This window comes from Lepus europaeus, chromosome 5 (genome assembly GCF_033115175.1).
Source record: "Lepus europaeus isolate LE1 chromosome 5, mLepTim1.pri, whole genome shotgun sequence".
NCBI classification, from domain to species: Eukaryota; Metazoa; Chordata; class Mammalia; order Lagomorpha; family Leporidae; genus Lepus; species Lepus europaeus.
The window spans coordinates 140,527,442-140,543,264 of NC_084831.1; the positions used below are offsets into that span (position 1 = coordinate 140,527,442).

Here is a 15,823-nt window from a genome sequence, read left to right on the forward strand (position 1 = left end):
CAAGCAAAGACCCCCACAGGCCTCTCCCGTGGCTCTGCTTCCTGCCGCCTTTCCCGCTCTCCCCGTCCCCCACTAGAACGTGAGCCCGGAGCATGGGTTTGTTATGCTCCCCAGTGCGCCTCAAGTCCCAGGCACGGTGCCCGGCTCGTAGCAGGTGTTCAACGAACGATCTCCTCCGGCAGCGTGGAGCCAGGGGACACATGGCCATTCTCTCGGGCACGGTTCGGAAGTCACGGAGGCCACCTGCCTGTCTGACACTTTTTTTTTTTTAAGATTTATTTATTCATTTGAAAAAGAGAGAGAGAGGGAGAGATAGAGGTCTTCCATCCGCTGGTTCACTCCCCAGTTGGCAGCAACGGCCGGAGCCGCGCTGATCTGAAGCTGGAAGCCAGGAGCTTCTTCCGGGTCTCCCACGCAGGTGCAGGGGCCCAAGGACTTGGGCCATCTTCTACTGCTTTCCCAGGCCATAGCAGAGAGCTGGATTGGAAGTGGAGCTGCCAGGTCTCCAACTGACACCCATATGGGATGCCGGCACTGCAGGCCACGGCCTTACCCACTTATGCCACAGCGCTGGCCCTACTTTCTGATACTTTATCCCAGGGGCTGTGAGGATACTTTGCTCATTTTAGTTTTTTCAACATTTTATTTGAAGGGCAGACATGCACGGGGTGGGGGGAAGATGGGAGAGAGCGAGCAAGCGAGCAAGCGAGGTATCTGAGTTATCAGGTGCTGCCTCCTAGGACACAAATGAGTGGGAATCTGGAATTGGAAGCAGAGCGTGGACTTGAGGCCAGGTCCTCCGGTGTGCGGTGCAGGCAGCCTAAGCAGCCGCCTTAAGCACTATGCCGAAGGCCCCCCCTTGCTTTCGGTGCTGACAGACTAAGAAGTGCGCTCACTGGATCCTCGCTCCTTTTTCAGAGGCGAGGAGCTATCTTTACGTTCGCGTCTTTCCTCTCTCTCCCTCTCCCCGTCCCTGGAGCCAGTCCCGTGTTTTTCTCTGCATGCATTCATGTTCCTTTGTTCTAAAAAGACAAGTGTTTGGCCTCACAGTTAACAATCCCCGCGCCCCACACGAGAGCGCCTGGCTTTGCGTCCCAGCTCCCCACTCCGGCTTCCTGGTGACGCAGGCTCTGGGAGGCAGCCGTGGTGACTCCAGGACTTGGGTCCTGCCACCCACTTGGGAGACCCGGATGGGGTTCCCCGACCCTGCCCAGCTCTGACCGTGCTGGCATTTGGGGAGGGAAGCCGCAGAGGTGAGCTGTTTCTCTATGGTCCCTGTCCCCTCTCTGTGTCTCGCAGGACAAGGAGGGGGCGCTCCCTTCACGCACGGCTCCCTCGTGTCGTGCTCAGTGTGCGCACTAAGCCCCTCGGAATCTGTCGGTGATACTCCATGTCATGTGGCACCTACCAGCTAAACCACCAGCCCCATGGCCCAGGAGATGTCCTGGTCTTTAGCCAACACTGATCAAGCCGGGGAGAGAGACGGAGAGGGCGCTGTTACCTTCCCCGGGGGACTCTTCCCCGTGTGCTGGAGCTCACAAGGGGCTCTTCTGTCCGTGTCCACACAGTGCACACACTACATGTGTGCGAGCCCTCTCCACCACCTTCCACGCACGCCAGGCTAAGTCAGCGATTGCCCGACAGTTTCCGGGTCCCCTCCTGCAGCGCTAGGCAGTGAACCTTACCCCAGCAGCCGCCGGCCTCCACCCCTGCCCGGGAGAGGTCGGGGCGGCGCAGTGTTTTCTCGGGGAGCACCGAGGGAGCGCCTCTGCCCGCACAGGGGGAGTCATCGGAGCTGCTGGGGTTCACCTGGGCCCCGAAGAGGTCCCGTGGTGGAAACCGCAACCCCTTACTCACGCCCTGAGCGCGAGCGGAGCTGGGATCCCCGGGCAAGCAGGACTGCGAGCGCTCAGGACGGGGTGCCCCTGGTGGCCTGACTGGTTTGCAGGAGCAGACAGGCCGGAGCCAGCACTCTGGATTTTAGTGTGACAACCAGCACTGCTTTTATAATTTTTTTCTTATTTTTTTGAGCATTTAAATGCAATTTTATCTACTTGAAAAGGCAGAGCAACAGGCACACACAGAGAGATCTCTCCACCCCCTCACAACAGCCGGGCCCGGCCAGGTCAAAGCCAGGAGCCAGGGACTCCAGCCAGGTCTCCAAACTCCCGCGCTTGCTGTGCCGCGTCCCTTTGAAAAGGTATCCTGAAATGGCAGCATTTCCGACGAAACTGACTCACTGCCATGAGCCCTCAGACGTGTCCCTCCAACACACAGCCCTGAGTGTTGGAACTTAACCGACCCTCGGTCACTTCTCAGAATCCTCCACAGCCTCACTGTGCCGGGTTGGCGACAGCGGCCCCTCAGAGCGGCCCTTCCGGGTTCCCCAGCCCCGCCACCCCACCGCGGCGCCCACGCCCGGCCGCCCCTGGGCAGCTTCCCTGACCGTCCGACTGCACCGACAGACACGCACCGCCTCTCAGCAGCTCCACCGACAGACACGCACCGCCTCTCAGCAGCGTCAGACGCACCAAACAGCGCGTCCGCCCGGGAGCAGGTGGTCTGTGAGCACAGGCTGTCCGGCTCAGGATCCGGAGGCCGTGAAGGCCAGGACGCAGCCCCGCCGTCGGCCGTCGTGGGCCGAGACGGCAGCGCTGGCGCCCGCAACCTAGAGCCTCGTGCGGCGTCCTCGGACTTGCCTGCTTCATTCCACAGAAGGCCTGGAGAAGCCCATTACCATCACCACGTGGTCTCTACTGGCCCCGCGCAAGCGCTGACCCTCAGCCAGAAGGAGAAAGGGCCATTGTTAGTGCGTCCACGCGCGCCGCAGCCTGGCCACGCCTGCAGGCCACGTCTGCTCCAAGCCTTGGTGCGCCCGGCAGCTGTGCGTGCAGGCTCTGAAGAAGTGTGCTTCAGGCAGACCTCGAACCTGGCCTCATGGGAACAGAAACTGGTACATCCCGGGGCTGGCGCCGTGGCTCACTGGGTTAATCCTCCACCTGTGGCGCTGGCATCCCATATGGGGGCCGAGTTGCTCCTCTTCCAGGCCAGCTCTCTGCTGTGGCCTGGGAAGGCAGTGGAGGATGGCCCAAGTGCTTGGGCCCTGCACCCGCGTGGGAGACCAGGAAGAAGCACCTGGCTCCTGGCTTCACATTGGCACAGCCATTTGGGGGATGAACTAACAGAAGGAAGACCTTTCTCTCTGTCTCTCTCACTGCCTATAACTCTACCTGTCAAACAAAAATAAATAACAACAACAACAACAAAAAACCCAATTTAAAAAAAAAAAAAAACAAAACTAGTACATCTCTCTGTGGCCCCAAAGTGTTACCTGGGGCAAAGATACAGGCCATGCCTTAACCTGTATACAGTCACTGCCATCCACACAAGGGGCTTCGACAAGCTCACAGAAAACAGAATTGAGATGTTTATTTTGGTTCAAAAATATGTTAAAATCCATGTTTTTTTCCCCATGACATGGATTTCCTATGAATTTTGTGCAGAGTCCTTATGAGTGGCCTGGGAACTCATGGCCATGTGACAGAATGGGGCAGGGAGAGGCCGGGAGGCCCTGGAGTTTCAGAATTGTGCTGTTAGCAGCTCTGCGACTTTTCCTTTTTCTCCAAATACTGTCATCAGTTTCAATGACAATCACTGCTGTGCATATACCCTTTCTCGCCTACTTCTTACAGCAAATACAAAAATGGAGAGCACCAGAAAGTCTGTGTGGCGGGTTTCAATGTTAGTTTTTAGTGTTTAAAGGCAGAGCGATAGGGAGGGAGGGACAGACAGATCTGCCATCCACTGGTTCACTCTGCAATGCCCGCTGGGGCTGCCCCAGACGGAAGCCAGCAACCTGAAGCCTGGAACTCCATCCTGGCCTCCCACGTGGGTGGCAGGACCTCAGGTACCTGGGCCCTCATCTGCCTCCCAGGATGCATTAGCAGGGAGCTGGATCAGAAGTAGCCATGGGACTAACACCAACAGAGAATGCGGGCATGCCAAGTGTTATCTTAGCCCGCAGTGTCCCAACACTGGCCCCAAATATGTTCATCTTTAATACTGGAGAGATATGCAGTCTATGAATTAAGAAAGAGACAAGAATTCATATGCTCCTTTATTCAGGGAGAAAACAGTGAAGTGGAAAACTGAATGTAAAATTGAATCTTCCTTGCACTGGTTCTTTCTCCAAATGCCTGCGATACCAGGCTGGGCTGAGTCAAAGCCAGGAGCCAGGAACTCCATCCGTGCCTCCCTTGTTGGTTGGCAGGGGCCCAAGGGCTTGGGCCATCATCTGCTGCCTCCCCAGGCACATCGCAGGGAGCTGGATCAGAAAGGTGGAATAGCTGGGATTCCACCAGGCACTCTGCCATCAGATGTGGGTGTGCTGTGAACTATATGGCATTTTAAAGAACTTCTTTAACAAAGTGGTAGATAGTAGGATTTATTTTAGTTTTTCAATCTGAAAAAAACAAAAAAACAAAAGAACCCAGTTGTCCTCATATATATATATATATACATACACACAGTGTCAACATTTTCAGAGCACTTGTATTTAGGAAGGTCTCTCTTCAACCATAACAGTACTGGATGTGCCACGATAAAATTCACAATCGCATCAGCAGCCATACACACGTCATGATTTTACATTTCAATACGCGAGAAAAAAAATAGACATCTCCCTGGCACTTGGTTGCCTCCTGACCGCGGCCCGATTCCACACTTTTAGAAACCTCAGCTTTTGAAACCCAACAGTGGTTGTTTTACAAGTCATATCCTTTTCTGATCCAAACTTAAATAAAGGGAAATTCGCCATCGTAAAATAACAACCAGGACTTTATTCGTGGATGTGGTGAAATTTGCCCACCAAAAGCTGTGTAAAAAATTGCATGGAAGTAAAAATAAATAAAGCTGTTGCCAAGCAGCCTGGTTTACACGGTAGCTCCGGACAAAACACTTACAAGTGTCGCTGGCGGTTTGATAGTAATTATTTATGTTGGAATCACATCTTTTCAACAAATCTAATGAGAACAAGCCGACTTGGGGCGAAGGTTCCGAGGCTCGCACGTTCAAGCTCAGCCTCAGCTCCGGGCGCTCTGGGCGGGGCGGGCGGGCAGCAGCGATGACTTGTCGCCGGGCTCGGACATAAGGCACTGGGATCTGACTGTGCCGGACACTCACCTTATGTCGCGTCACCTGCCTCCTACCAGTGAACTCTTTGAAATGAAAAATAACAACAACTTCAGGACGCAGTGCACTTTAATGATATACAGCATTTAAAACCCTTCAGACGGACGTCTGGGCACAGTCTCCTAATGCGAGCCTGAATCCTCAAGCACATAAAATCTTTTTTTTTTTTTTTTAATTTTTAATGCTTATATCACTGGAAAAAAAATACTCATCGCTAAACCCTGATATACATTCTCAGCCGTTTTACTCTCCTATTGCAGCCAGTGTTCACGAGGCAAGACGTGACCCAGAAACTGTTCAAGTTCTCCTGTGAGGGCGTCCGCATTCACGGGGCTCATTCTGTCTCCGTCTCCTTTTGTTTGGCACCTGTCAGTGGACGGAAAGCAAAGCGTTTCAGAGCGCAGGCGGACAGCAGGGCGCTCTCCACCGGAGGTCTGCACCTGCGCCCAGCGTGCCTTAGCTCCCTCCCCTCACCGGCCCTTACCGATGCTTTAATCTGCATGGTATCTTGTAATTCTATGTCTGTCAAACTTAGTATGGAAAAAAAGTGTCCCTTTCACGAAACAGTTGTGTGTGCACGTCTGAGTGCAGGCGCAGAGTATGTCACCTGTGCACACCCAGCTATAAAAGCGTACACAGTGGCAGCACTGTCTGGGCGGGCTGTTCTCACCAGGGCTCTTTCTCTATTTTCTCACCAGGCACTGGACTTCTGAAAGAAGGAACCCCTTAGCAGAGCGAGAGGCTAACCACCGTAGCTCCCAACACCGCTTGGGCACAGGTGCACCTGACAGTCTAACAATGAATGACGGCTGAGAACCTTATGAAAAACAGAGTCAGTGTCCTTTACAAAAACGACCACCATCTCGTCAGAACTCCTGTTTCCAGGGCATCGCTGGGAGTTTCGGCTTACTTCATTGCTCAATCTTGTCTGTTTAACTGGCACCGCAGTTGCACATACGTACGGGATGCCAGGTGATGCTGTGATACATGGATACACTGCACATTAGGCAGGCCTATCTAACTCAAGCATTTATTTATTTATTTTTATTGTGAATACATTCAAAATCTTCTCTTGCGGCCTTCTGCAGCGTACACAGCACGTCGCTGTGGGCTGATGGCCTCCACGGGGAACTGTGGCCCTGGCCGCTGACAGGAAGTCCTGCATGGGCGCTGCCTCCAAGTGCCTCCTGCTGGTTGGCCCAGGAGCACCAGCCTGGCGGAGCTGTCCTGGGTCGAATGTCTCACCGCGCACATCAAACAGCTTTCATTCCCGCTTTTGGTTGCCTCTCCTAGCATCTTTGGAGGGGCATGGGCCAGCGTCACTCAGCTCCTTCTACGGCTGAAGAAACTGGGGCTAAATGGGGTGAAGGAGTCCGCTCCATTCGGCCGGCTCTCGGGCGCGGCAGGCAGGATTTGCGCTAACGGTGCTGGCTCCCGCTGCTCCTGACGGAGGCATTCCCCTACTTCTCCTCCCAGGGTGTGCTTGCCCCACAGTTGTCAGGGGGCACAGGACACCTCCCTCAGCCCCGAGTGTTAAACACACAGTGTTACAAGGAATCCCGGGTCGGCTACTCCTGTCTTTTAGACAGAACTGTGAGATACACTTCCTCCCTGCACTGGTAGGGCTAGGAGAAGCAGTGTTGGCTTCGAATTTGAAAATATCCAATCAGGATGGAAAAGTCAACTTACCCTATCTTCTCATTCTTACGCTCTAAGGCAAGGAGGCATGGGGGGGGGCACTCTCTTGCCTGGTTTACTCTGAGTCTGCAATGAGCATGCCCAAAGGGCCGCAGACAGCTGCAGTGCGTCCGGCCCTGAGCCTTGGTGGGGCGGCACCTGGAAAGGGGTCTCTGAAGGCACCCAGCGGGGGGGCACGTGGGGGTGAGCTGGTGCCCGGGGCCGTGGGGGTGAGCTGGTGTGCCCAGGGCTGTGGGGGTGAGCTGGTGCCCCGGGCCGTGGGGATGAGCTGGCGCCTGGGGCAGAGGCCTTTCCCTGTCTGTGCAGAGCTGCTCCAGGGCTCTTCCCGCCTGCTCGGAGAGTCACAGAAACGCGATCCTGGGACACGGCTGCGCTTCCTTTGCTCGGGGCGGTTTGTGGGATGCCGCCACTGCCCAAGACAGCTGTGTTGTTCATTTTCAACACACAGCACAGCAGTCCACTGAATGAACAAGCCCGCCCGTATCCACCCTTCCTCTCAAAGGCACTGGGACCGCCTCCGGTTTTAGTTTTGCACATACGTGATGAACAGACTCACACTCACTGACACTTGAAAAGGACCCCAGGCGTGCGAGTCTGACCCAGCAGACATTCCCGACCAAAGAAGTGGGGGTGGATCCCAAATGGACATTTCACACAGCTGCAGGCGAGCCGAGGCGCGCCTGTGAGACCACTGCTCCACGGGAGGCCCCTGGCCTCCCTCCCCCCCCCCCCCCCCTGCAGGGAGCGACGGCGGGCGGGGAGGCGGCCCTTCAGGGTGCATGTTTTTAGGTTACAGACGAACTGTGCTCTTAGCTGAGTGTGCTGCACTTCTGAACGAAAGAAAATCTATCCCGGCGTGCACACATCACTTAATGTGTAACTCCTGAGGGTTCAGAGAGCAAGCTCCTGCCAGAGGCGGGGCTGGGGAGCAGAGCCGTGGGAAGAAGTGGAGGAAGGGGACGGGGGCTGCTGGTTTACCCCTCCGGAGCCCTCTCCTACCTCTGAATGCAGGGGACAAGAGGAGGGCCCGTGCTGCCTCCCTCTCTGCTCCTCCTGACTGGGACCTCAGGCTGGCCATCCGGTCGCTAACGTCACCTCCACAGAGCATCAGCGGAGCGAATGTGCTGATTTATTCGTGTGCTGTTTTATCTACTCCTAACGTCTGTGAGTTGTTTTTAAGGGGAAGGTGGAGGTTTCAACCATTAGGACCCAAAACACTTCCCTTCGGGTTTCCTCGTTAGTAGCTCTCAGAATAAAGCAGAACTGAACTTTCTATGGAGACGGTTCTGAGGAACACGGCACCGGTCCTGGATTATTTAGGCTGCTTCACCGCGACCCTGCTCTGTGTAGACCGTTCTCACCTGACAGACACTGCACTTCAAAGCAGAAGAGGAGGAGGAAATGGGTCAGAGAGTGATGCGCGCACGCACACACATGCACGCACGCACACGGCTGTGCAGCTCCCTCCCCGCCTTTCTACCTGCTGGTGTGAGGATGAGGGCCTGCAGGATGTCGGACAGGGAGATGATCCCCACGATGCTATCCGCGTCGTTCACCACCACCAGCCGGTGGACCTGGGAGAAAGGCAGGCCGCGGGGGAGGGTTACGTCAGCTCGGAGAGGGGACGATGGGGTTTCGGGGGGACACGGGACAATGAGCACTCCCACAAGGGGGAGAAGGGAGCAGGGCAGAGCTGTGTGGGGAAGCGCGGGGCTGACTGGCTGCACCGTATGTAGGAACAGCGAGCTGGCGCTGTCTGGCTGAGGGTTTGAACTTCAGCACCCTGAAGCCAACCCAGGGCAGGGCTCTTGGATCACTGTTCCTCTCCCGTGGCGTCCGCTCTCTAGGAAGCCCATGTCTTAGCTGTCCTCAGGAGGACCCACCAGACCGAAGTGAAATGGATGCTGTTCGTCTGCGGTTTTCTGCTCTAACGTCTTGTACAAACGCAGGGCACATGTGCTGAGGAGCCCCTGTGACAAGGTGCGCCCCCAGCCGGCAAGGCGAGAGCAGCGCGCCCCGCCGACTTCGCAGCTTCCCACGCAGGCCTGAGGCTGCCGTGTGCCAGCTGCTGGCCTCGGAGACCCTGCCTATGCACGAAACAGGGACACAGGAGACGGGAGGAGCCTGCTTTTATATCTTGTCTCCAGCGATACTGTGCTGGTATTTTTGACAGCATAGCTTTAGATTAAAAAAAAAAGAAAGAAAAAGAGTGACGTAGTCATCGTCCCCCTAGCCACAGATTTCTCTCAAACTTTTCTCTAAAAATGTTCGGCTCCTCAATGTCCTGGACAGAAGTTCATTTATTAGCTGTAATTATAAATTACAGCAATGGTTCACAGCTGGAACAAGGACCCTTCACCTCTGTTACTGTTAACGTTCAGGGCGGGCCTTCGGGAGGTGTGAAGTCCTGGTCAGGAGGCCTGCAGCACAGCGCCTGCCCGTTCCTGCCTCCGACTCCGACTCCAGACTCCGGCTTCCTGCTAAAGCAGACCTCAAAAGCAGCAGGTGGGCTCCTGCCACCACGTGGGACACTCGGACTGAGTTCCTGGCTCCTGACCCTGGCAGTTATGGGCATCGGGAGAGTGAACCAGTGGATGGTTCTCTCCGTCTGTCTCTCCCTCTGCCTCTCAAATAAACACTAAACAAACATCCAAAAATGGCAAGTTGATCACCGTTTGACTACCGAAGGTCCAACAGAATCGTCTCACCCCGTGAGCTCAGTGAAGTCTACTGGAGAGAAGTGACTGCCAAAAACCTGCTCTCGTGGGTCATGGCTGAGTCTACGCTTACTCACGTTCTTTGTCCGAGGGGCCTACAGGTCGGTGGTATGTTTAGGTCACAGAGGTAAACTGAGTCATTACTGATCCTGTGTACCGTTCTCCCAACAAGCTCCATTAACGTTAAAAACTGGTTCTGACGGCCTTGCGAGGAATCATCTGGTCACATAATTCTAACGAGGACAGAGTCAAGACATCTACCTCGGGGGACACTGCTTAAGGGCACCTTGCTGTCCCCAGTCCCTATTTCCTGCGATGGGAGTCCCCCCTCACAGGTGCACGCTCCACCCCCACCCCCTGCCCTGTGGGCACCGTGCGGGGAGCTCTGTCTTGTTTGCTGTGCACAGGCACGTACGGTAACACAAAGCAGCACACTGCGAGCAGGAGCAGACTCTGTCACCAGCAAGAGGTCGCTGATGTTCCACACCAACAAAACAGCCTCCCGTAACGTGATTTAAACTTGTCGTAAAGAACGCCATCCTGTCAACGTCCACTGCCCTATAGCTGTGAGGGCGGGGCCTCGCCCATTGCTGCTTACGACCTTCACCAGGCCCAGGGGTTCAAGGACATGAAGACAACGGGAAGCCAGTTAAGAGCCTTGCGAGAACACATAGTGATGGAGGCTGTGTGCTGGTGTAGGAGGGACCTCCTGCTGAGGGCCTAGGGAAGCGGGCAGAGCCGTGGGAGTGGGACCCCAACCACACTGTCAACAGGGGCTTCGGGGCCCTCCGGGAGCGCTGGCGCTTGAGGCGGCACACCACTCTCCATGCAAGTCCAGGTCACCGGTAGCAGCCTGCCAACCAGCCAGGTACTCCGCCTCTGGGCTTGTGCTCTGCATTTGTATCATCAAAACCGACTTCTCGCGAGTGAGTGTGGGCTCATTAGCAGTTGTTCCAGAAGGAACAGTTGCGCCCTTTCGTCCTCGAGTGCCAAGCAGGAGGACCCTCCGACTCCTGTCTAACGAGAATGGAAGGACGTGCCCATCCACGTCACGCTGAGTGAGACAGGCCAGGAAATGACTCCTCTCGTCTTTTACGCCAGTGTTATGCCATGTGTACCTCGAAATACTGCTGCAAGTGAGGGCAACGTTTACAAATTCTGATTCCAGATCCTTCCAGGGACTTCCCCGACTCCTACCCTCTAATGTTCCATGTTGTACATGAAGAAAATCTTTGGAGAAGTGGACTAGCATCTGTAACGGGTGCCGAGTGCCACCAGAGCCTGCACGATGGGCTGCCCCAACAAGCTCCCCGGGAAGCGAAGTCTTTGCCGGGACGGCTCTGGGGGACCCATCAGGAGAGGGGGCAACCAGGGTGGCTCGGCAGGCGGGGCGCTCCCACACCACTGACTAGCGTCTGAGGCAGGAAGGAGATACTGGTGGGCAGAGATCAGCACTTCCACTTAAAAAGTTCTATGTTATGGATTTAGCATTCACTTTGTGATGTGTATTAGACTTTTAACTTTGAATTAATAAATTCTGCCATTAAACTTAAAGTTCCTGGGACAACTTTTGCCTTCTCAAGTACATTTAAAAATGAAAAACAACAATCTGAGAGGCAGAGAGGGAGGGAGAGAGAGAGAAAGCGAGCGAGCACATGTGCGCAAGCATGTGCTCCCATCTGCTGGTCCACTCCCCAGAGCTGGGCCTGGCCAAAGCCCTACCGTCTCCCCCGTGGGGAGCAGGGACCCAAGGACTGGAGCCATCGCTGCTGCCTCCTAGAGGTCTGTGTTAGCAGAGAGCTGGGGTCAGAAGCCAGAGCTGGGAGCTGAGTCCAGGCACTCTGATGTGGCAAGCTGGTAGGCCGGACGCCTGCCCCTCAGCTACCTATGTTTTAATCCATAAAACTGTCTTGCTAGCATATGCGATTCAACTGTGGTATCGGGACTTCTGACCGAACTTGGAGGCTCTCTCACTGGGGCCTTCAAGTGAGCCCCAGCTCCCGGGGCACTACTCGCCGCTTCGTTCTTGCAGGGTAACTGGGGTGGGGTCAGGGTGGCAGGCGGGCACCTGTGAAACTGCCTCACCTCGGCTCTGACTATTCTGTCCACAATGGTCTCCAGTGTTTCCAGCTTATTGCACTTCACGACACCTTCAAAATACTGCGAGCGGTGCTGCAGGGCCTGGGTCACTGTGATATCTAGGTTATTGTATGTTTTTTCAGCAGCAAGATTCTGTAAGAAAGCCACAGAAGAAATCACACTCTTTGATTTCAAGTCATTCAACTCAATTGATGAGCAAAAGTCGCAAGTTTAAGGCAAGTTTTTAGAAACTCCAGTGTCTGAGTTTGGAAGTACTGTACATCAAAGTTCTCTTTCCAGCTTACAACACGCCATCAGCACTGTTATTCGTCATCGTGTCGCGCATAATTAAAGCCCCCACATTACAAGGTGTACCTTAATTAGGAAGCAATGCTGTTACATTCTGACTGCATATCCTGCCAGGGACTCTTCCCCACTCTTACGCTAATGCTCCACACTATGCAGGAGTAGAATCTTTGGCGAGGTGAACTAGCGTCTGTAAAGGGTGACAAGTGCACAGGGCCAGGGAACCACAGTGATGGGCTTCTCCGCCAGCTCCCCAGGGAACCACGTTGTTTCTGGGGAGCTTCTGGGGTGGCCACGAGGATACAGTGTCACCATGGCAGAGGAACAGTCCTATCGATCCAAACGGCTTCTCAGGGTTCTGATCAATTCACGGGGTCCCACTCAACCGGAATCCCACTGAGCGTAGTCTTTGGTGTCTATTACGAATAGAAGAGGATGGATGGAAGGGCTGAGACAGCGCAAGAGAGTATTGACTGTGAGGTCAGCGCTGCGGCGGCAGGCGGGCCCGCGTCTGGGGCCATCAGAACCTCGGTGCTCTTAGCGTAAAACTCTCTGGACGCACATTCATGAATGAAGGGGGCGGGGGAGGGAAGGGCATCAGATGGAAAGACACAGCATCAACAACAACCCTGGCACGTTGAAATGAGGGACTCAAATATGCGACCTCACGGAACTCTACTGAATACGTAACTTTAGTAACATGCGTGCTGTCTTCTTCGGAGCGGTAGCGTAGTCAGTGGGCAATGGGGTAAATTCGACAGGGGACCCGACTACTGATGTGTGCACATGCCAGCCGGCAAAATAAAGAGCAACTTCCACACAGAAACGTCACCGCTTACAACACACGCACATGTTGTGGTGACGGATGAAACACGCTGGAAGGTGGACAGTTTTAAGATGCTACTAATTCACAATTCACTGCTAAACCAAAGAACGTTAACAGTACAATTACTATGAGGAGTCCTCAGAACTCCCTGATAGGATCCCAATACTCAGAACAGTTAGCAGTTATTAGAGAAGGAACGAGCAGAAAACATAAAAACAGACGAGATGAGTATATTTTAAAATGCACCCTAGACAACAGGTTTTAAAAAATTAAAAATACTTACAATTACATCAAATTTGGAATAAATATCTACAACTTTTCCTAAAAATGAAAATACGTGTTAGAAATACATCTTAGAGACAAAAAATAACTCATTCAAACAGTCTTAACTGGATGATTACTAGGGATTCAACACTGACAAACGGACTGGTCTATTTTTAAACGGCTAGGGAATTGGATCTTAATGGAAACTGGACAGTTTAAAATCCTCATCATCCCGAGCGCTCCTTGGAGCCGTGTATTCGCCACCTCTAAACCTTCCCTCTGCCCCGTTAGCTGCTGTGCTGGTCCTTTCACAGCAGGGCTACCCCAACAAGACCACGAGCTGCGCCCGTCCCACTGGCAAGGTCAGACACACGAACCTGACTGGTCCACCACAGGCAGGGCCGATATCCTTCTCTCCACAAATATGTTCAAGGCTTTGATGATAGGAGTGTCTGGGTAAATGAAGGCAATGTTGTGGTACGTTCCTATTCCCAGCTCGTCCAGGTTCTGCTTCATGAAGGCAGGCTTTGGCATATCAGACATCTAGGCAGGAAGACGACAAATGCGCATGTTCTAGCACCAAAACACACCCTTTTCATGCTCAAATGTCCAGTTCAATGAAAAACTATGTCCGGCAAATTAGTCTTTTCTAACAATCTACCAGGATGTCTGAATTAATACAAGAAAGTTACACGTAAGAATTGTAGCTTTTGCTCAAACCAGTTTGCATAGCTATACCTCTGCTTATAGTTAACTGCTTAGTAAACACAGCCAAGGAGCAACATGGTAACACGCTCTTCTTTCCTCTCACTGAGAAAGCAGATAGAAGAAGGGAGCCAACAGGTCTGTCTGCGAGGATCAGACCTGCCAGCCGCCGGGAGTCAATCCTTCCTCCTGAATATGCACCTGCAGCTCCTGGCCCTGGCCGCGGCATTCAGAGCATTTACTAAGAACACACAGGTCGCCAGACCTGCAGCAGCAACCCGTGGGGCTGCTGAGCACCGCCCGGCCTGCCCTCACGCCGTCCCACCTCCAGACCCGGAATTCTCCTCGGAGGACTCCGATAGCTGTCTACCAGGAACAAAGAACAAGCCAACGGAACAATTAGAAAGGAACCTTTAAAAAGTAACTTTCCTTTTCATGGGCTCTTTTAAAGGAGGAGGGATAAGTCAGAAGAGAGAATCTAGGATCATGTTTGACTATAACAAAATAAGGTCTACTGTTTCAAAATCCACCTTTTATAAAGGGTATAGTCGATTCCATCCTCCTGGTGTACCTTATAATTATCAGGAAAAGATGAACAATTAGAAGAAACAAAATGTTCAAGTCAAAGAGTTCATCAATATTCAAATCATGAGAATCCTAGAAATTTAGAGAAAAAAAAGAAAGACCTATTAGGTCATCTAGTCCATCTCAATACAGGATAATTCCCTGTTCTATACTGGAGGCTTAGTCTGGCTTTCAATGTCTTGAAAGGAAATGCTACCTTTTCTCAGAAGTGATCTCATAACTCAGTCAAAACCAGGCTCTGAAACGTATTTATTTAGATTCTATATTTTTATCTGAAAACCTGTGGTGGAATATTCTAGCAGCATATTCTAATTACCATATTGGCCCAAATGGAAGGCAATACCAGGCAAGGGCAACCCCCTCAACTTTTTATGGACGAGAAGGACCTCAAGCAGCTTTGCAAAAGGCTCAAACTTTTACTTCCTCTTGTGCGGAGCACCAATGGTCTGGCTTGGGAGTTAGAGCCGGCAGGGTCTGCCAGCTACCGCTTCCTGTCTGTGTGACTCTGGCGTGTTTCGAGCCAGGCCCTCGCTTTGCGTGCACTAGGTGATACAAATGCCTGCCTCCCAGGGCTGCTGAGTGGGGCCAGCATTAGATGGTAAGACGGCAGCTGCAGAACCAGAAGGCTTGACTTGGATGCTGGCGCTGCCACTTACCAGACACAGAATCTTGGCAAAGTCACCTAACCTAACTAGCGGTACCACCTATACAGGGGATTCATGAGAACACCAACCTGATAGGGCAGCAGCAAGGATTTCTCAGTGAAAACTGCTTTGAGGACAACGCTGGACAGGGCCGTCAGTGCTCACGGCTGACTTCAAATTCTTCCTCTAGATGAGACGAGTCCATGCCCTCACTCGCCCCCTCCCTTCCTGCCAAACCTCGTATGCTAAGGCTGCTGCATTCCAGACACAAAGTCTGGTAAACAATTCTGATACAACGCTCATTCTTTTCTCCTAGGCTGCCCACTTATTGGGCATTCTGGGTTTTTCTTTGGGGGGAGGGGCGGAAGGCAGAAATCACTCTTCTTATTTTCTTAGCATTTATTTAACCACGAAGAGTGTTATTCGCTCTATAAGCTGTGAAAATCAGGACTGGTGTGATCACAAACGGTGCCTCTCTCAGTGCTAAGCCCCTGTGCTTCTGTCAGCAAGAGCGGCCTTCGTGGGCTGCTCCCTGGGCGGAAGCCGACCTCTCAGAGGAGGTGAGACTACAGAGCTATTTTAGTTCCTTCCGTGAAGCTGTGGAGGCGAAAATGGAAAGCTAATTTGAAGCTGAATTTTAATATCTGTCACATTCTTTAAAAAAACGACTCTTCTTCAAATTACCTCTTTTGAACCATTAATGCCTCCTACTGGGTCTATTACACCGATCACTTGGAACCTCAACTTCAGTGCCTGTAATTAAAAGGCAGACACAAAAGCCCGCTTGCAGAAACTCCCCGTTCCATCTG

General features: G+C 53.1%; 1 protein-coding gene across 5 annotated transcripts in view; it reads right to left on the bottom strand.

Annotated features, from left to right (window-relative positions):
* Positions 1-4,428: 4,428 nt before the first annotated feature.
* PRKAG2 (protein kinase AMP-activated non-catalytic subunit gamma 2) overlaps positions 4,429-15,823 on the bottom strand; it is a 318,315-nt gene continuing 306,920 nt past the window's right edge. For 4 of the 5 annotated variants that reach the window (XM_062192880.1, XM_062192879.1, XM_062192882.1 and 1 more), the window contains 5 exons: positions 13,458-13,623; positions 13,100-13,137; positions 11,691-11,837; positions 8,369-8,462; positions 4,429-5,556 (listed from right to left, as the gene is read on the bottom strand). In XM_062192880.1, the coding sequence (XP_062048864.1) occupies positions 5,525-5,556; positions 8,369-8,462; positions 11,691-11,837; positions 13,100-13,137; positions 13,458-13,623 (477 nt within the window). In that variant the 3' untranslated portion in view covers positions 4,429-5,524. The remainder of the gene's footprint in view (positions 5,557-8,368; positions 8,463-11,690; positions 11,838-13,099; positions 13,138-13,457; positions 13,624-15,823) is intronic. The other variant, XM_062192881.1, reaches the window with a different exon arrangement.